Here is a 22,060-nt window from a genome sequence, read left to right on the forward strand (position 1 = left end):
ACTGTTTAGTTAATCAATATTGTTTGAGATCCTAGTAACACTTTTTCCTCATCATTATACAAGAGTTGGAAGACTTGTTCAAATACCTGTTCTCTGCATCTACTGATCCTCTCAGACAACAAATCCGAATTAGTCTTTTCTTCATCAAGCTCAAGTTCCAGGTGAGATAACTTGTCCTAAGTGGAACAAATAAAAATAATTTCAACATACTACTTTCCCATTCAGATTGCTACCAGGGCATTCTTCCTTAAACTTCAAGGACTCAAAACTGTCTGAAAGAATAGGCTTGAAAAGTGAAATGCCTCTGAAAACACGTACAGAATCTAGAAAAAGAGATGGCAGTTAGATAAGCTTTTGAAATGAATTGTTTGTCTGACAGAGGTAAAATAGAAGTTTCATTTCCTTGTTTAATCATTCCCACCAATTAAAACAATGAAAGAACAATTGCAATTTAGAACACATCATCCTACAATAAATACGCTAACAGATCACCTTTAGCATATACCAGAATAATTCCTGCAGTAGTACTATGTGGATTTTCATCAAAAACATTAAGTTATTTCGTTTCTTCCCAGGCAGAATCCATGTGAAATACCAAATAAGATACCAACACTTTAAAATGTCTCTTACCTCCATTAGTTTGATTTGTCTTGCCCGATCGTCTTTTAAGTGATTTTTGGCTTCCAGCTCATACTCCAAGCCTTTCACAGTCTGTTCTAGCAGTTGAGTTTTTGTTATTGCCTCATCCTGAGCTCTCTGGTGGTCCCTCAAGTTTTCCTCCATAAGACGCATCTGAAACAATAAGATTCTGGTAATACTTTTTATATTGTACTTTCTATAAATTATGTCAGTAAAGGGGACTAACTATAGTCATGACTGATCACATGGAAGCATGACAGGAATTGCATTGAGTTATATTGCTTTTCACAGTAATTTTTGTTTTATCCACAAGATGGCACCAAGAAAATAAATTGGGATTAAATATCAGATCTAAAGGGATGCTTCATAATACAGGTTTTACAGTAACAATTCTATATGGTGGGGCTTTTTTATTTCTTTATTTTTACCCAGTTACATCAAGCCAAAATTTTTACAATTTTCTAAATGGTTACATCTTTGGAACTTTTGCAATATCATTCCTTTCCTTTTCAGACTATCAGTACTTTAGCTTTTAAATAATTATGTAGTTTATATATCTGAGGCACTTCAATGAGAGCAATTTACTAACAACATAATTGCTAACATATATATGTATTAGTATGACTTCTAGATATAGTAGGGCTATCTGCTGAGGACAAAAGTGTACTCAATAAAATTATCTAAAACCTTCACAGTACTTTAAGAAAGAAAAAAAAAAAGTAGTGAGAGGGGGTTTAGGCAAGACTATGATCATTCCTTATACTTGCAATATGCATATAATATATGATAAGAATTTTTTCTTCAGCATACAATCTTCCATATTCTTCCTCTGATTAGTCAAGTGCTTATTTTAGTGATGAAGATAAAATAATGTATTAGTGACTGTCTACGGAGTTTGCTACCTATTGCTAAGTCCTGACAACAAAATGTATATCTGCATGACTTGATAAACAGCTAGTTAAATGCAGACTTCTATACATTAATAGCATTTCATATGCATTTAATGTTTCAGAATGATAGTGAATTGACAACTTTCAAGATTTGTATCTTTAATGTATCCACAGAGAACTTACAAGAGACGCAGCAATGAAGAACTCTCATACTGCCTTACAAGACTGCTTAATAATTTTTCTGCTAGAAAAAGATGATGATGCTCATGTTGCCATGATCATTACAATCCTTGGCTTCTGATGAGACTCTCAAAAAGAATATTTTGTGCACTATGACACCTACCAGACACCAGGATTTTGGCAGACAACAGACTTTTTCCACTTTGAATGGAAAAACTATCTATTTGTACTTCTTGTTAAACACAAAAGAGATAATAAAGACTTTCAATTGTCCTAAATATTTAGTCTCTCTAGAAAGTCTGCTGTTTAACCTGCCTACCCTATGTTTTCAGATTTTGTTTTCTCTTTTGCAGGTAGTTGCCATACTACATTTTGAAAGCCCTTAGATTTTAAATAATGCCTCATGAAGATGTTCAATTCCACAACCAGTAATATTTTGTCCTTTATATAGTGTTTGGGTTATCTTTTTGTCAAATAATAACAGTTTATTTTGTGCTGTATTTTTTTCTTTGTATTTGTTTTGTAGTTGTAATAGATAACACCAGAAGTATTCTTCATAATAACTGTAAACACAGTGTGTATACATATTTACATACACACATCTCTCCTATTTAAGCTGTCTATTCCCAGAGCCATGTTCTCAATATTCCAGTTTTATCTTTCACATTTTATTATTAATCTTCATCCCTTTAGAAAGGCTCTCCATCCCTGAATTGAATAAATATAGAAGGAAGACAGAATAATATGTAAGAACTATACTTTCTTCTATTGCTGTTCTTTTAAATTGAATTTAAAACAAGTCTGTTAAGGAGAGAGGGCAGAGTTTGTTAAGGGGAGAGTTCTGAACTGGAAAAAAATCAACCTATTAAAATATTCTACATACAGAAAACATATGTGACCAGTGCGTTCTCATAGCGTTTCCAATTGCAGAACAAGTATATGCAGAACTTTTAAAGGCTGGATTGCCTTTATGGCAGAATTTACATGCTAAGAGGCAAACACTTCAAGACTGTGGTCGATTCTTGGTTGCACAGACACCTTTCTCATTTAAATAGGTGGACTGTTCGGTGGATAAGGAACTGGCTGGATGGTCACATCCAGAGGGTAGCAGTCAATGGCTCAATATCCAGATGGAGAGGGGTGACAAGTGGTGTCCCTCAGGGATCCGTACTCGGACCGGTGCTATTCAATATCTTCAACAATGATTTAGACAGTGGGATCAAGCAATTTTGACGATGACACCAAGCTGAGTGCTGCGGTCTACAGGCCAGAGGGAAGTGATGATCAGAGAGAAAATTAGGAAGGCAAAAGCCCAGCTGGAGCTCAACTTGGCCACTAACATTAAGGACAACAAAAAAAGCTTTTATAAATACATCAACAAAAAGAAAGCCAGGGAGAATCTCCATCCCTTACTGGATGCAGGGGGGAAAGCTGCAACCAAGGACGAGGAGAAGGCTGAGATACTTAATGCCGTCTTTGCCTCCGTCTTCAATAGTCAGACCAGCTATCCCCAGGGTGCTCAGCCTTCTGAGCTGGAAGATAAGGATGGCGAGCAGAACGACCCACCCATAATCCAGGAGGAAGTAGTCAATGATCTGCTTCTGCACCTAGACTCACATAAGTCTATGGGGCCGGATGGGATTCACCCAGGAGTACTCAGGAAGCTGGCGGGAGAGCTCACCAAGCCTCTCTCCATCATTTATCAACAATCCTGGTCAACAGGGCAGGTACCAGATGACCGGAGGGTCGCTAATGTGACATCCATCTACAAGAAGCGTTGGAAGGAGGATCCGGGGAACTACAGGCCTGTCAGCCTGACCTCGGTACCAGGAAGGATCACGGAGAGGATCATCTTGAGCAAGCTCTCACAGCAAGTGCAGGGCACCAAGGGATCAGGGCCAGCCAGCATGGATTTAGGAAAGGGAGGTCCTGCTTAACCAACCTGATCTCCTTCTATGACCATGTGACCCGCCTTCTGGGTGCGGGGAAGGCTGTGGATGTTGTCTATCTGGACTTTGGTAAGGCCTTTGACACCGTCCCCCACAGCATTCTCCTGGAGAAGCTGGCGCATCATGGCATAGACAAGTGTACTCTTCACTGGGTTAAAAACTGGCTGGATGGCCATGCCCAGAGAGTTGTCATTAATGGGGTGAAATCCTCTTGGCGGCCCGTCACCAGTGGTGTCCCTCAGGGCTCAGTTTTGGGGCCAGATTTGTTTCATATCTTAATCAATGATCTGGATGAGGGGAGTGAGTGCACCCTCAGTAAATTTGCAGATGACACCAAACTAGGTGGGAGTGTTGATCTGCTTGAGGGTAGGAATGCTCTACAGAGGGACCTGGACAGGCTGGATCAATGGGCCAAGGCCAACTGTATGAGGTTTAATAAGGCCAAGTGCTGGGTCCTGCATTTCGGTCACAACAACCTCAAGCAACACTACAGGCTTGGGGAAGAGTGGCTGGAAAGCTGCCCGGCAGAAAAGGACCTGGGGGTGCTGGTGGACGGGCAGCTTAACATGAGCCAGCAGCGTGCCCAGGTGGCCAAGAAGGCCAACAGCATTCTGGCTTGTATCAGGAATAGCGTGGCCAGCAGGAGCAGGGAAGTGATGGTGCCTCTGTACTTGGCACTGGTGAGGCCTCACCTCGAGTACTGTGTTCAGTTCTGGGCCCCTCTGTACAAGAGAGACATTGAGGTGCTGGAGCGTGTCCAGAGGAGAGCTACCAGGCTGGTGAGGGGTCTGGAGACCAAGTCTTATGAGGAGAGGCTGAGGGAGCTGGGCATGTTCAGCTTGGAGAAGAGGAGACTGAGGGGAGACCTCATTGCCCTCTACAACTACCTGAAAGGAGGTTGGAGAGAGGTGGGTGTTGGCCTCTTCTCCCAGGTGAATAATGACAGGACCAGAGGAAATGGTCTGAAGTTGCGGCAGGGGAGGTTTAGGTTAGATATTAGGAGGAATCACTTTACTGAAAGAGCGGTCAGGCACTGGAACAGCCTGCCCAGGGAGATGGTTGAGTCACCATCCCTAGAGGTGTTTAAGAAATGTCTAGATGTGGCACTTCAGGGCATGCTCTAGTGGCAGAGACTGTAGGTTTTTTGGTTGGACTCGATGATCTTAAAGGTCCTTTCCAACCATGAAGATTCTATGATTCTATGTAATCCAGAGGGAATTTGACGAGCTAGAGAGGTGGGCCCAAGCAAACCCCATGAAGTTCAACAAGGCCAAGTGCAAGGTCCTACACTTCGGTCAGGACAATACTCATTATCAATACAGGCTGGGGGATGACGTGATAGAGAGCAGCCTTGCAGAAAAGGACTTGGGGGTACTGGTGGATGAAAAGCTAGACATGAGCCAACAATGTGCACTTGCAGCACAGAAGGCCAATCCTGGGCTACATCAAAAGAACCGTGGCCAGCAGACCCAGAGAGGTTATTCTCCCCCTCTACTCTGCTCTCGTGGGACCCCACCTGGAGTACTGTGTCCAGCTCTGGGGCCCTCAGCACAAGAAGGATATGGACCTGTTGGAGTGGGTCCAGAGATGGGCCACAAAGATGATCAAAGGGCTGGAGCACCTCTCCTATGAAGACAGACTGAAAGAGCTGGGGTTGTTCAGCCTGGAGAAGAGAAGGCTCTGGGGAGACCTTATTGCGGCCTTCCAGTACCTGAAGGGGGCCTACAAGAAAGGTGTGGGGGGAGGCTGTTTGCAAGGGCATGTAGCAATAGGACGAGGGGCAATGGTTTTAAACTAGAGCAGGGTAGGTTTAGATTAGACATTAGGAAGAAGTTCTTTACAATGAGGGTGGTGAGACACTGGCCCAGGCTGCCCAGAGAGGTGGTGGAGGCACCATCCCTGGAGACATTCAAGGCTAGGTTTGATGAGGCTCTGAGCAATCTGATCTAGTTGAAGATGTCCCTGCTTACTGTAGGGGGGTTGGACTAGATGACCTTTAAGGGACCCAACACATTCTATGATTCTATGAAATCTGCAACTTGGCTCATACAAAGGAAGAGGAGAATGTATGTCAACTCCTTTAGAGCTAGAATTTTCTTTTTTTTTTTTTTTTTCCTAAATAAGTGCTGGGGTTTTCTTTTCCTAATTCAAGAATAGTTCCACATTCTCAGTTCTTTCAGTAGCAGGCATTAAAAGAGCAGCAGACATCAATAGAATCCTTGTCATATCACTTAAAATAAATGCAGTGTTTGACAAATGAATGTATCTGTCATAAACAGGAAACCCCATTTCCCTGGCAGAAGTAACATGCTAATCGTCACCATCATAAAAAAATGAAACTGAAAAGCATGCTGATTGAGATCAGTCTCATGATGAAGTAGACAAAAGTGTGACAGCAAACATTCATTGTCTTGAAAACTATCTGAGCTGAATTCTAGGTCAAAGGTTAGAATTTGTCAGTGAACTTGTGAGTCATTACCTCATCTTGCATTCTCATGGTTGTCAGGCGTGATTTCTCTACCTCAAGGTTTTTCTCTTTTAATTGCCTCTGCAGATCTGCAAGTTCCCTGCGATTTTTCTCCTTGTATTCATCAAGCTGGTTCTGAAGCTCCAGAGTTGATGTTCTTGAGACCTCTACCATTTCAGACATCTGGGAAAAAAGCACATAATTTTTTTCCTAACATAGTGCTACAAAAGGTTCTATCATGCTTGATACACCAAAAGCTTTTTTTCTCCAGCTTCAATATTCAGCTCAGTATTTTCAAATGGAAAGTTCATCAAACATTCTCAAGCAAATAAATTTCTATGCAGAAATGTGAAAACACAAAACATCAAGATTAATTTCTAATAGTATGTGTAGCAACACTATTCTTTTTGTCTGTCAGCAGTTCTTCCAGCTGACTGACACAATGAACTATACAGTCACACTTGAGTATACCAATATTAAGTTGTACAATTTACACACAGATGGCAAAATAAGTCTAACGCAGTAGCATTTTCAGAATCAGCTGTAAAACTCTGAAATTCCGCTGTAGCATACATTAGAATTGAACTCAAATCTGCGATCTTGTTTAAACAAAACAGAACTGTTTTACAACAGTATTTTGAGATAGCAGTGTTCCGACCAGTATTCCAGCTCAGAAAGCTTTTATTGATAGTCTCTAAGTTAAAGAGACTAATAGTTCAGTTTGCATTTCATTTCATTTTACACATTTAAAAAATAATAAATCTTTACAATTTGGCAGCTCATTTGCTTCTGTCCGTTAGATATTTAGATTTCTTTAGCCTCTTTGGAGTGAACTCATACCTCCTCCTGTAACTTTTCAACAGTCTTGTTCAGCTGCCATCGTTCATTCTCCATTTCATTCTTTATCTGCTTTAACTGTTCCTTCTGTTGAGTTTCATCTTTTAACTGCTGAGTTAACTGTTGCCGTTCCTGTGAAACACAACGAATGTTCTCCTGCAGTAAGTTAAAAAACATATATAATGAAATGTAGACTGTCTTGGTTAATGCCTTAAAGAAACGTCATATAACACTCAACAATAATAGCACCAGCTGATGTAACAATAAGAAAACTGAAATAAAATAAAAAAATAATTTATAGAGTTAGTTTGCTAGCATTTACAGGACAAGCATTATTTTAGCGATGCAGTGCTTTATCCTTCCTGTAAATTCCTAAAACACTGTTGCAACATTTGTAGGACCAAATGTAGACCCTTGTCATGATTCTGTTACGTGCAAAGCATACATTTCTCTGCAGTTGCACACATGTCAGCAAATCCTACCTCCTCCATGAGGTTCAATATCCATTTCAGGTGGCACATTTTCCTATTTGCTCCCTTAAAAGTTTTCCTAACAACCAGCTTTCTTCCTAGGTAAAACAAATTAAAAAAAAATACAAATCTGTTCCTACGATGAGATTACCTGCTCTAGGTGAACCTGCTTTGGCAGAGGGGTTGGACTAGATGATCTCCAGAGGTCTCTTCCAACCCCTATCATTCTGTGATTCTGATCCTGCCCTCCCTGCCCCCCATTACCGTGCTTCTATAGCACCCAGAAGCCCTAATCAAGATGATGTCTCATTGTGACAGATGCTGTGCAAACAGAATTTTGCAGCTCCTAGCACAGAAATCCCCTTTCTGAAAGAACTTTTGTCATTAATGTTCAAACCAGACCTTCATTGTCTGGATTAAATTTTGAATGAACTGCAGAGCTATGTTGTATTCTCATCTACCAGGACCTCCAAATGTTTCTGCTACCACATTCAGGATGTTCAAGAACCTACCACCCTCCAACTTCTCAATACTGTCCATCAGCAGAATAACCGACTGACACTAGTTTGTTCCAGTACAAGAAAAGCACCTTATCTTCCAACTGCACGTTGGGAACTCTCACGTCTTCTTTCTCCCTCCATAATAAAATACCTTAATGGCCCTCTCTAAATAGACACTACAAGATTAGAAAAATGGTTTGAGAGGAACCATTAAATTGACTAAAACCGGATTGTGTACAGTTTAATTTGTTCCAACAGAAAAATATAAATAATTAAAATAACGATGAATTGTACAAAGCATTCCAAAACATTGTTTGAATATCTAATACCTACGATGCTTACTTTATTACACTTCAAAAACCTTTAAATGTGAAAACACAATAATATTTCTGTAGGCAATATAGATCAGAATCTCAAAAAATAATTATTCTGTTATAAGAGAAAAGAAAGAACATCTCAAACGTTAGAAGTTACAGATTTCTTTAGATCCTTTGTCTCTTTTACATTCCTGTATAACCTGTTAACAGAAGACATCTCTAATACAAACAGGAGTTATGATGGATGCCTAAGAAATATATACATAATCCTAAAACATGTGGGGGCCTAAGAGGTGTTGTCTTGCAAAGCCTAATTCTACACCAGAATTGGTTTAACTGACACCAAAAGACTATAAGAACCTTGAAAAGGTTCAACTTTAGCACTTCATTTCCATAAGCTGCTGAAGTCTTGGGACTCTGCTAATGTGCCATATTTGAACAGGTTATAAAAACCTCACGTGTGCCCCCCTCCATTAGCTTCTCACAGATCATTTAACTTTATTGTTTGTTTACGCATCCTTGAGAAACAAACCGCACAGATACAGATCAGTGAAGTACACTGTGGCAAAATAATGGCGCCAGCAGGGTGCTGTTCTGCATTTCCACTGTGCTGCAAGGGGAAGTAAACATCAGAGCAAATCTGGTCACTCTCTTTACTGCAGAGTTATCAATAACAACAAAAAAGCAACCACCAAAAAAAAAAAAAAAAAAATCAATCACTAATGTGAGAAGAAATTTCATCTACTAACTAGGGCAATTGCCAAAGTAATAACAGGTATGAATAATTATAATATTTAAAGACAATAGTAACAGGGGTCTTGATGCAAGCAGTGGATCACCTCAATTTTCATCAGGTCATGCCAACTTATGCCTGATTTTCAGATACGTAGCAGACTGAGATGTCCAAGATTGAAATTTAGCTTTTTCTCCTTTGAGTTATATTCTGTCATCCTGAAAAGAAAAATCTATATTTTTCATGTATTGCATCTCCCTACTTTCATCAACATCTTTTTACTGTTTGTTACTAAAAAGGATGGTAAAACAAATACTAAATACCTTACTAAAAAATAGAAAGTGTTGTGAAGTTGTAATCATAATTATTTTAATAAAAAGTGTAATTCCTAGATAACTGGCCTGTTCCAAATTTCAGTTTTGCTGAGTTTTAGTTAGTTCAACATTTAACTGACAGTGGCATGCTGCTTCAGAGTGCCATGGGAACTGAAGTTCAGGTGCTTCATGCTCTCATTCCCCCCCATCTATTAAAATTTCTCATGCCCAAGTCCATTTTGTGACGCATCAGTATCTCTTGAGCCATCTGACGTGCCTTAAGAAAGCCCTAAGAATCACAGGACTAAGCATTCTCTGGACCCAGGAAAGATCCTATCACTCTCCAGCCTCCCCTCCTGGTAGATCACATTTGTTAGTGACTGGAGAAAGCAAAGGCTTCTCTGGGTACATATAAAGCACAAGACTGGAAAAAAATTTTCAGCAGTGCTGTTTCTTACCAAATCAGCAATGTGTCATCAGATGGTTCACATGCACAACCATTCTCTTTGGAAAAGTGTTTAATACCTGATTGTTCTCTGGACTTGATGAATTCTACTTGGCTGGAAAATAGTGGTTTTCTTACCCCACCATTCTGCATAATTTTCTTCTCAAAATCTACTTAATAGGCATCTATGTTATGATCTGCCTTATTTAGCTAATAACTATGCCAATAGAACCATTTATTCTTCAAATAGTGAAATTACCACTAAAGCATAAAAAGGTCCTTGCTGTTTTGCTAAAACGTAGGCAGCAGCAAACTTGATAATGTAGGTATAGAGTAAAAATATTCCTCATGAAAACTTATCATTGCAACATAAATGATCTTTGTTTTACTAAAAACCCTGCATTACAACAAATACTACTTCATTCTTGTAATATTATTCAGGGGAAATAACATGTCATACGTAGCTTCTCATCAAAAATCATTTTCCTTGGACAACACAAATTAGGATACGGTATTTCCCTTTTCTAGATTAGCTGACAAAACAGAAAAATACTTCTAAAAATCAGCATGCCTAGCATATCATTAATATTTGATATAGACTAATATGTCATACTAGAAACAAAGGAACTTCCACTTATATCACTTTTCTTAATTCAGGTATTAAAAAACATGATGCAATGGAAATTTTGCTATCATCTATCCCAATTCTGCAGATTCCTCAGCGCCTACCCTTTCAATATACTATGCTGAATTTCAATATTTGAAATTTGGCATGTCCTATAGGACAGCTTCAATAGTCAGCTCAAGTATAATCTCTAATTTGAGTCCCCTTCTCACACAAAAATCCTTAAGTACTTTGCAGTGGCATTGGCTGCCCTGGCAGCTACAGTGTAACCACAAGTCAAGTCAACAGTTTGTCAGTTGCCAATTTACAGTCAATCTCTAGTGACAATTAATTACTTTGTGAAGAAGGTTAAGTGTTATTTCAGCACAAGTGAGGCTACCTCTACAGCAGTATTTCTCAATTTCAGGTTGGTGGACAGACAGTGGTCCAGAAGACAGGGAGCCATAAAATAACAATAGAACACACTCACATTTCCACATACTTGGAAAAGGGAAGAAAACAAAATGGGGGAAAACAAAAGTAGTAACTTGTTTTCATAGTTATCTGTAAGATTACTGCAATACTTCCCTTATTTTTCTAAACAATATTAGTTGAGCCATCTCTTTACAAAATTAATAATTTCCCTAAACTGATCACTGAAAATTAAGAATGTATTTCAACTTACAGTGCTCTGCAACACTAATTCTAGGTGCCTACCATTATTTACCACAATGAAACAATAAGTTTTATATTCTTACACCCAAGGAAAGGATCCTGTATTCTGATTGTTTAATTTAAAAAGCACAGAATACTGGCACTGCCATTCATAATTTTGGTGTAATTGATATTTTAAAATATATTGCAGTACCATATATTCTATGGTTAAGGTGCATAATAATTATATTATTTCCTTTCCCAAGAGAGTTCTCAAGAAACTTCCAGAAGTCTTCTCAATGTTGCAAAAATATTAAGACATATTTCATTTCTTGAAGCGGTAGACTACACAGAGGAGGCTACCCTAAATCAAAGATTGAAACACAGCATGAGACACTACAAAAAATACTACTTGCCTGACCATCCTTCAAGAAAATTTGAATATATACTGAGGTTGATTTCAGACAAAAGCATTAAAACAAATTGTCTATAATAATTAAGTGTATTCCAGCTATAACTTTTCTAAGTAGAAATTTGGGACAGAGGAGGAATAGATTTGGCTATGTTTACAGTAACTCTTACAATTCTATTCATATCGTCATTGTCTTCCTTATGCTAGTCCACCATTAAAAGTAATTTTTATTATGTAAAAAGCAAGATGGGCCAGTCAGGAATTAAGTTTCCACTGTGATAAGCATTATTACTGTGCCAAAGTTTGCCATCTAAATTGTCAAAGGTAACACAAGGCCAAATGAGCCTACTGCACAACATTCATTTAAACAAGCAAAAATCTAAAGACAGAAAGGCTGAATTGTTCTAAACAAAGGGGACCGCTGATTACATCCTGACGTCTGTTAGTGCTCATATCTGGTGGACAAGAAGAGTGAAGAATCAGAAACAGGATTAAACTTGGTGTGCCAGAAATTAGACATAAGTTCTGAATAAAACGGCAAGACGGACTCTTCTATTTGTCACCTTTCCTAGATTTCTTTAATTTGAAGACCCAGCCCGGAGGCAGCATTCCTTGGTGTGATGCCCTGAAGGATGCATAAACAGTAAAGAAAGAACACACTTTTAAAACATTTTGACCCAAAGCTAATCAAGATGCAGGAGATGCATACGGTGCATTGATTCAGGAACACCACACCAGACCACAATAGAAGAGAGTTCTTAGAAAACAGTGCTAAATGCAAGCCAGTGATGAGCAATGGGCCATCTATTGTGATTGTGCAGACTATCAGCAATACTTACAAGCAAATTTTGGAGAATCAGTGAGGTAGAACAGATAAACAGATTTAAAAAGGGAAAAATAACAACCGACCAAAAGCCTCAGATGAAACACTTATTCATGTAGTTACCAGGAACATGCGCTTAAAAACATCATTTTGTAGAAACAAAACTTCCTTAGTCATACTGTTAAAACCTTATATCCTTGAAGCACATTCCATTTTAAAGACGTTGCAGTATTTTCTTGTTGCTGTTATTTTTTTCTTTTTACCATTAATTAACTGAACCATAAGAACATGCCAGTTAATGCAATCTTCCCTTGATTTATAATCTGCTTGTAGCCAAGCTTCATTTTCAGATTTTCAGAACAGTGATGTAAAATTTGTGTTGAAGACAACACGGGAAAGCATCTGCTCCATTAAAAAAGGGCCACTAGCAATATACATGTAGCTCACTTTTGAGTCTGACTTGTTTGATAGAATCACTTAAAAACCTTGCTTCTAGAAGCAAAACAAAGAGAATTCTAAACTATCTGATATTGTAAAAATACATGCTTCTTTGGCACATGTAAAAGGTGAATTACAAAGAGAAAAGATTAGGTTTACAAGTTTTTCAGATACAGAATAAGATGTCAAGAAGAAATGTTTTAAGATTTATACACATATCTTTTCCTGAATACTGAGTAGTAAGGAGCAAGGCGAAAGAGGACTTCATGCAGAGTTTAAGAGGCGGCAAGTCCTAGTGACGTGTTAAATTTCTCTGGTTTTGTGATGAAATATACCAGTTCCATGCAACATTTGGAAATAAGACAGGTTCATAAAAAATAAAAAGAGAAGCCAATTTTCCTGATATTTGTCTACTACCAATATTTTTATTTATATTCAAGTGCAGCTTTTTATTCTTTTGTATGTAAATACCTACACACAACCAGTGTTGAATGCTCATTCAAAATAATCAATCAGATTTATAAAATCTTAGGCAGTTTATTTTGCTATTTGTGTCCCTGAAGATTTTGCTAGATCCAGGGAAGTAAAAAACAAACAAACAAAAAACCCTGCTATCCAAGAAAACAATTTTAATTAGATGATGCTATGCTTTCAGGAAACATTTGAAGAGTTCAGTGAAGTCTGGAATTTAAAATGAAGGGTACGTCAAAAAGAGTGAGATGTTACTCTGCAGAAAGCAATGGTGAGCCAGGTAAACAAACAGGAAATTTAAAATTTATATATTCCAAATTGCTCTTGTTCTTACCTGCATATCTTCTAGCTGGCTTTCCAAAGACCTTTTTAACACTACCAACTCTTTTGCCTCCTTTTCAGCATGTTTCAAAGCTTCTTCTAATTGTTGCTTCTCTTCCTGCAATGATACAATTTGATGCATTCAGAAATAGTGGCAAGGCCTTCAATCTGACAAGTAAACTGAGCTATAAAGCATGTTCACTCTGGCCTATCACTGCTCTCCACAGTTCTAAGCTGTGACTTGCTTTTACACTGGTTTTCACTGGAGAAATCTTCCCTATACATGTCAGCAAACTGCATCCTGCTTCTTGAAAACCTGCTGATTTTACTTAGCCTTCCCAATGACATTGCTCATCCTCCTCTTTGTCAACTTTTGTTCTACAACATATCCTTTGCAAACAGGAAGGAGGATACTTAAGGGGCTCATTTTCTCAACTTACCTCATATCTCTTTATTTTTTCCTTCACTGAATTTTCTTCGCCTTTCATATTATCAATTTGTTTGTGTAACTCTTCAATTTTACTCTCTAGCTCACCAACTGTTCTCTTCAGCTGTTCATTTTCCCCAGTCAGCTCTTTGACTTGATTTTCTATACTATTTCGCACCTCTTGTGCAGCGATTCTTTCACTGGCAAGGACAGCAGCACTCTAGGGAAAACAGATTATGTCATGTTTTAAAAATAGTAATAATTGATGCTGTTTTCCAACAGAAGTGTCATATGGCACCTCAGCAAATACAGCTGGGATATAACATTAAAATGTCAACAAAGAATTTAAACTTAAGTTTCTATACATTACAAACATGTATTTTTATTATTCATATTACTGTGGGAGAACACACAAGGAGCAATTTTTTTTCCTCAGGCATACCTAAAAGTATGCTTAAAGTAACAACACCTGAACAGTCTCATGCTTGCCATCACATATTTTCACCTCAACATCTTTCTTTTTACTGCCTAAAAATACTTGCATTACAAAATCCCACTGCTAGGTAATTCCAAGTAATCTAAAAAGCTTACCAGACATCAAAAGCCACATGGACCTTTAAGGAAGAACATATTGATGAAGAGCGTCTTCCATAGCAACACAAAATTTAGGCAGTCTCACCCACGGCTTATTCCAAGCACTAACATACAATACTCTACATCCATGCAACTATTTGTGGGACTGCAGAGTAAATCAACTTTGGGAACAGTATCAACTGTTAGTATATATATACACATACATATAAATATAAAGAGATCTTGACACCAAAAGAAAAAAAAAAGGGGAGACTGGAAGTGGTATTGGTGCAGCTATACCTGCAAATCATACAGCCATGCTCGGGGCTGCGCTTATTCAGTAGAAGTTCTGCTTGGTTTCCAGTTCTGCCCAAGGATGGAAGCAGTTTAGTCACTGAGTTCAACTCATATTCAAAAAGATGTATTTTGTATTTTTTCAGAAACTTGTTAATAAACTACTCATCACAATTTATCCTATGTGGTGATAGATTTATTTTTTTTTGTCAGAGCAACTGGCTGCAGCATGTAACTTTTCAGAGCTAATCATCACCTTAGTCTCACCACTTACACTCTCTAAAACACCCTACGATTTATTGTGGAAACCATGAGTGGAAGTACGTGTCTATACTGTTATACTATTCATACTTTTATACTATAACACAGACCAGGTATGTACTTGTAAACATGTAACTTTACTTGTAAACATTTAATTTTACTCTGGAGTAAAGAGCTGGAAGGATTTAATCTTTGCTCTTCTTGACTTGTCAGCCAGAATGCCCTCCAAAGAACACAAAAGAATACGAGATATAATTTGTGGTTCTTGCTCTGGGGCATTCAGGGTCTGATACAAAGCAAAACTCTGTACAAAGATCTGGTTCTCATGTATAGGCCCATTGCTTCCACATTAAGAGCTTAAACAACAGTAGGAACACCAGAACAGACATACGAGTCAATCTAGACCAGTATTCTCTCCAGTGGCCATTGCTGATGTTTATGGACAAAAAGAGGAAGAATAACGATGCGGCAAATCTTTCCCCATTACACGCTCCCAGCACTCACTGTTTTTCCTCCATGAATGTATAATTCATTAATTTCTCTAATCCTTTTTGAATCCATTTATACCTTTGGCCTCTACATTGTCTGGTGACAATAGGTAATTACATATTAATTACTGAAGGATAATGTTTTTGCATGTGAAATTGTGTTTATCTGGGTGAGAACAGAAGAAATTCTACAGAGCAGTTTGGTAAGAAACTATTTTGTGAATATTTTATGAAAGCATGAAAATCACTTTTCAGTTATGCTGGTTTTGATTTTAGTTCCCAATTTTCGCCTCCCCACCCCCAAAAGGAATAAGGAAAGTTATATAAAAAGCTGTTTACAAAGTACACCCCTCACTAGACTGTTTTCTAGCAAGCAACAGCTTTAAAATCATGCAAATTAGTTTGATAAAGCGGTAACTCAGAAAAAACTCAGACTGTCTACAGGGTCAATGAACTTATACAAAAACTGGCAGCATAAGCAGGCTGACAAGTTCTGGTCTTTTGAAAATACTGAAAAAACTTGTTCTTCTAAGTACACGACCAGTTCAAAGTTCTGAAATAAATCTCCACTGATGCTTCAAGTTCTCATATACTGAGATTATATTTTTATTTTTGCTTTTTGCATACAGCAAAGTTTTACTAATTAGCAAGCACTCCACCAGTGGCTCCTTTTTGTCTCATTTCCCGTTTCTGGAGCTGAGTGAAAGCAGCTGAGGCATGCTGGGGAGTTCAGGGAAAAGAATGTTGATTTGTCTGTTCTTTTTCATCCAACCGCCTACACAGGGCTGCAGAGTAAGAAAGGACTGCAGCAGATCAACACCGTACCTGAAGATTCTACTACCTCATCTGTCATGGTTTGCTCTACTTTTCCAATACAAGAAGCATTATTTACTTAGAAGTACATGCACACACACACAAAATCAAACAAAGCCTCCAGATCTACATATAACCTAACAGGCTCAAAATTATGTTCAACCTACACTGATGCAGTCATATCTAGAGACCTGCTCCAGCCTACCTTTTGCTGTACGTATCTTAGGATACTGTTCCAGCCACTAAAATTAAATTAAATTGGTATTCTATCTCCTTTTTCACTATGTATTTCAGTAAGTTAGCAAGATGCTAGGTGACTATATATAAAAGGTAGAGAAGCATAAAGAGCGAGTTGCAAGCATTATCTTTATTAACCCAATTTAAAATCCTGGAAATAAATAGGGTATATAAGCAAAAACTACCTAAAGTTCAGGCCGCCTGAATGACCAGCACTTAACCAGATCTCCACAGGTCTCTGATGACCTTGGCATCATTACAAGGGTTACCCCATCACATGAACAAACTGTTCCCAAACAAATTTTCTAACATGCTAAGTACAAAATTCCTTTATTTCATCTGGAAGGGGTAGTATGTCTTAAAAAATAACATCAATAAATATATACACTCACACACACTTTTTCAAGATGGTAGGAACTCTCTTAGTATACACAGGGAGCTTTACTGTGTTGTAGTTGGAGAATGGGCATTTTTCTTACATATCTTCTGGGGAGAGTAGGAGAAATTTTCTTCTCAATGCACATTTCACTGTACACTATTGTTTCAACACCTTTTCAACTTGTTTCAGATAAGACTGAAAAGAAACACAGGAGTATCTATCCTGCCAGTTTACCTTATGTAATTGTACTATACACATAAGGCATGACAGATCACCTTCAGGATATCACTCAGAATGATATTAGAAAAAAACAATACACAAGTTTCTTCAATTTGATAGGGAAATTTAAACAAAGTCAAACCCCACAACTACAATTTAGATGTTCTTTGAGTAGAAAATGCACACACAGCATCACTTCTCCAAGAGTTGAATTACACAGCTAGGTTTAGATAGAAAAATAGCCTATATTAATTTATCCCCAGTGTAATTAATTGCATGCAGAACTCTTCACTGGCATAAACGAAACTTCTGGATTATAATAGCTTTTGGCAATACATACCATATCCTGTAGCATATCGCCACAGAAAGTTAGGGTATCAAAAAACTCTGCGCCTTTTCCCTTCTCCTGTTCTCCACTGTTAGTCTTATTTGGCACCCCATGTTGCCTTCTACCAGCTCTTCTCTTGGGAAGACAGGTAAACATGATAGAAAAGAGCCTAGGTATCATTAGAAAGGATATACAAAGGAATCAAGCACTGAAATGTAGATCTGACAGACCTTGTAGTGACACCATCAGGGGAGAACGCGGCGGAGAAAGATCCCTATCCATATATTGAGCAATTACATAAGGTTCAGGCCAGCAGCTATCAAATCATACATGGATACCTGCTGAAGCAGAAATAGATTGCTGCGTCCTTTGACTATGGAACCCTACCACACAGGCAGCGCACTCAACCAGCCCCAAGCAACCAGAAGGCAGTATTACTCACGTAGAGACCATACGTTAAATCTACCACTCTATCATTAGAGTTGGACCACTATATTCTACGTAAAATTCCCCTAAGAAAACATTCCAGTCAGTAGAAGATACGAAAACCACTGCACTGAAATTACAGAGAAATTACTATGTACATTGATAAATTCTGAATGCCAATTATTGCATTTCACAGGTTAAAACTGGAAGTGGCAACAGCATAGATAGTTTAAACTGTACAACAGATGGTATTTGCTAACAGCCAGCGGTAATCCTATTCTTTTTGGTTCTGTCTACATGAGCAAGAAGGCACAGCTTTCATTTAAAATTCAGTGACTGGCTCACACATTCAAAACAGGAGTTGAAAGCTGTTTGCAAAAGCATTGAATTAGAGTGGGTTAGAGTGATGAGGATGAAAGCAGAAAAACTGAACACTACAGGGGTACTATACAAATGAGGAAAAAAGCCAGACAGGGAGAACTCAGATGTACAGATTGTGCTTTGGATCATATCCTTCATTCCACACATAACTTATTTGTAATGGTGCTGTACATAAACAGCGTGAGTTAACAAAAGGTCCTTAAAGCTTAGATACTACATCAATTAATGACTCCTGTTGGTACCCATTCATAAATCCTTTACATTGCTACATTTAATATTAGGGGATGTTGGTAATGTTTTGGCAATCATTTTAACTAAGTTTATATAAATTTAACCCATGGTAACAGAACTGGGTAAAGGTCACAAAGTAATGATTTAAGCTGAATATGAAACATTAACAAACATGTTGTTAATATAACATGATCTTTAGTTCACAGAATTGTGGATCAACCTCTTCTGAGAGCTGAAATGAGATTATATACGTAGACATACAGAGCAGATAACAGATAAAACTGGTTAAACAAGATTCTTGAAAACAAGAGCTGGAATGAAATTCTGTATATTCAGACATATTTACCATAAAAAAAACCAACAAAACAAAACAAACAAACCACAAAAACCCCCAAACCTCCCAAAAAAGAGGGAAAAAAATTGTATCAAGCATTGAAGTGGGCTCTTTGGTTCTTAACATATCTCAATTCCAAGACTGCAGTTTCTTCCCTATGATATATAAAATATTTGTTTCTTTTTATTCACACTTGCTAGTTGTGGCAGTATGTTTTAGTAAACCAAGTTTTTACAATATTATATTATGGATTTATATTTATGTAAAGTAAAAACCCTATAGCATTTTCCTTGTTATATTTGTTTGCCTGCATTTGCTTTGTCTTTCCTTCCAATTTGTCTGTCTTCAGTTTGTCTTCCAGGGCATTCAGTGCCTTCTATTCCCAGATTTCCATCCCTTCAATCTCTGAAGGAATAATACCTTTCTCTTAATACCCACATCCTTGCAGACTTCTTAAACATGCTCATACCTTCTTCTCATTTATTATTTTTTTAATACATTATGCTTTCTCAAATTTTACCATGTTAAAACTCATTATTTAAGACTGAGCAAATCTTATCAGTAGACTTAAGATACAGAGATTTGCTAAAAGGAGCTGGAAAGGGGTTGCAAATTTCTGAAAAAAAGCTGAAAAAAGAAAATGAAGCCTGTCTAGAAGAAAACATATCTGTAATGATGAGGTCCCACAATCCAAAGTCCTCTGTGACTACTTGAAGATGAGCTCCTGCATTCTTACACTGTCATTGTGCCATACTGCAAATGTAGTAGCTTTACTTATTAGCCCAGCAGCAGACTCAAACCACCATGAATAAAACAAGTTATCAAATCCTAAAAGAAAGGTCCACCGCAAAAAATCAGTTTCTGACCACAAAAAAAAGATCATACATGCAGGAAAATAATCTATGGTGGTCAATAACCACTGATTTTTTTTAAATAGTTCTCATACATTTTAATTCTGAAGCTTAAAGGATTAGTCAATCAGCTTGAGAACAAGTCAAGAGTCTACAGTGAAAGAGGCTGTAGAAATAAAGGAGTGCTGCAGAAATGAGTGACAGAGTAAGAGAAAAGATAGTTTCACAGCTAAGGTACTCAAATACAGCCCTAGAGAATCCGGACTCTATTCTTGTCTCTGCCAAAGAGCTTCTGAGGCAAGGTCACTCAACCAAAACTTTCCAGAGGGGATCAACAACCGCATGCTCCTTAATTTCCTTGATGCTTGATTTGAGACATAAGGGTTTGGTTTCCAAAGTCTTGAGTGCACAGTTGCAACTGAAGTCAGCAAAAATTGTACCCTAGATATATCATGGACTATATAATGGTTAATCTTATGTTAACCTAGGCACCTCAATTTGAACATGCACAACTAATGGATCCTTTAGACAACAATCTCTCTACCTCTTACTTTCCTAGACTTAATATGGGGAATAACATTACTCATAAACTTGCAGCTATGCTGTGAAAAGGAATTAAAGCTTGTGAAATAATCAATATAATTCTTTCTTCAGAAGTTTTTAATAGTACGTACTGAGTGCAGGAACAGACCAAAGTCTGAAAGACATTGGTAAATGAAATATTCTAACATTGTGTTTAACTGAGTACAAAGCTATTTTTAACTCTTAACAGATGGATGAGAAGAAAGTGGAGAATGCATGCATGTATATATGTGTACTATTTGATTTGTTACATACACCCGATTTATAAATTTTAACCTAGCGCAGGTCTGCTTATATGAGCCCACATAGTTACAGATGCTGAGTTCATATGCATGTGGCATTTACTCTTCAGCTTTGGGCCTAAGGAAGTTATTCTCCAGAAGGGAACTTCAGCAGTGAAATTCAATTCCCTCACTTCTCATCCTGCTCCTTCAGGCGTTTTGCCTAACAAGAAATGAATCTAATAAAGTCTGGGTTTGTGTCCTTGCATATAGTTGTATACGTGTCCAGAAATATTTAAAAATATATTAAAATTAATCAAGACCAGGTTTAAATAAAGCAATAAATACTGTTCAAACTCCTTTGGTGCAGAAATCTCGGTAAAGCAAATACTTTTATATGCTACTCTACTCTCAATTTTGGTGCAAGCAGTGAACCGATTTAAAGTATGGGAGATGAAGCTCAGTTAGTACAAAAGGCTTCAAAAATCCTTTCCACTACCCATTATTGCGTAAACTCAAAGCAACTGGACAGAACACACAAACAGGGTCCTCCAGATGCAAATGAAATATTCTATTCCAACCCGAATACAGCAAAAAACCTCTTGGATAGGAATGCAGAAAATGTTCTATGGCTCCACACCTTTTTTTTACCACACCCTCAACACTGGCAAAGACATGAGAGTGGTTGTGTAACTGATCATTAAAAAATGGTTTTGGCTGACTTCAGTGATTCAGCTGGTGAAATTCCCCTTTGGCAGTGACTGTACAGTACGGGACCTTTAGAGTCCTTTTAAAAAATACAGGAAGAGCTAATGCGAGGGGAAGCTAAGTATCTCATTCACAGTTTATTAGTATTGTTAAACTTTGGCTAGATTCTACATTTATTCAGCACAACTCAGACAGTTTTTCTAAAAGCCTTCACATTTCCTTTCAGAATCAAGTTCAGCTGAGTAAAACTGAATTCAACCAATTAACTGTTTGTTCTTTAATTGCCATACTTTAAATACAAATCTAAAGAATAAATCTCCATTCCAAATGAGCTAGAGCACAAATAGACATTTTTTTAATGAAAGTAACACGCTTTCAAATAGTCTTTCCATACTCATACTTGTGGAATCAAAGCAAATGACATGATAATCTTCCAAAACCTTCTGAATAGAAGGGAATTGTGTGGCTGCTCACTTCATTCTGTTCCTGGTGTAGAACATTTAAGGTATCAAGGAAGACACTGTCTGCTAAAACCAACTCTGAAGTCTCATGGGCCACCTTTTCAGGTTGATGCTAGACTAGTTGTTTAACTTCTTGAACTACAAGTAAAAAGTTTCATGTGGCTTCAGGGATTCAGATCTACCCCGCTCCCTCACACAATCCTGAGGGGATAGCAGTGATGGAGATATCAAATCCCTTTCTATTGTCTTTTCCTCTCCTTTTTGTATATAAACAAAACATGTTTAAATAAAACAACTAGACACTGATTTCCCTAGGTAAAATGCAAGTGATTTCCAAAGAAAGAAAAAACCAAAACCAACCTATACGCAAAGACTGACACCC

The 22,060-nt window shown here is 37.8% G+C and overlaps 1 protein-coding gene across 8 annotated transcripts in view; it reads right to left on the reverse strand.

The window, feature by feature from the left end:
• CGNL1 (cingulin like 1) overlaps nucleotides 1–22,060 on the reverse strand; it is a 67,824-nt gene that overhangs the window by 14,131 nt on the left and 31,633 nt on the right. For 7 of the 8 annotated variants that reach the window (XM_063346148.1, XM_063346147.1, XM_063346145.1 and 4 more), the window contains 6 exons: nucleotides 13,905–14,111; nucleotides 13,478–13,582; nucleotides 6,966–7,118; nucleotides 6,138–6,308; nucleotides 631–792; nucleotides 87–176 (listed from right to left, as the gene is read on the reverse strand). In XM_063346148.1, the coding sequence (XP_063202218.1) occupies nucleotides 87–176; nucleotides 631–792; nucleotides 6,138–6,308; nucleotides 6,966–7,118; nucleotides 13,478–13,582; nucleotides 13,905–14,111 (888 nt within the window). The remainder of the gene's footprint in view (nucleotides 1–86; nucleotides 177–630; nucleotides 793–6,137; nucleotides 6,309–6,965; nucleotides 7,119–13,477; nucleotides 13,583–13,904; nucleotides 14,112–22,060) is intronic. The other variant, XM_063346149.1, reaches the window with a different exon arrangement.

Source organism: Chroicocephalus ridibundus, chromosome 9, assembly GCF_963924245.1.
Source record: "Chroicocephalus ridibundus chromosome 9, bChrRid1.1, whole genome shotgun sequence".
Taxonomy (NCBI): Eukaryota; Metazoa; Chordata; class Aves; order Charadriiformes; family Laridae; genus Chroicocephalus; species Chroicocephalus ridibundus.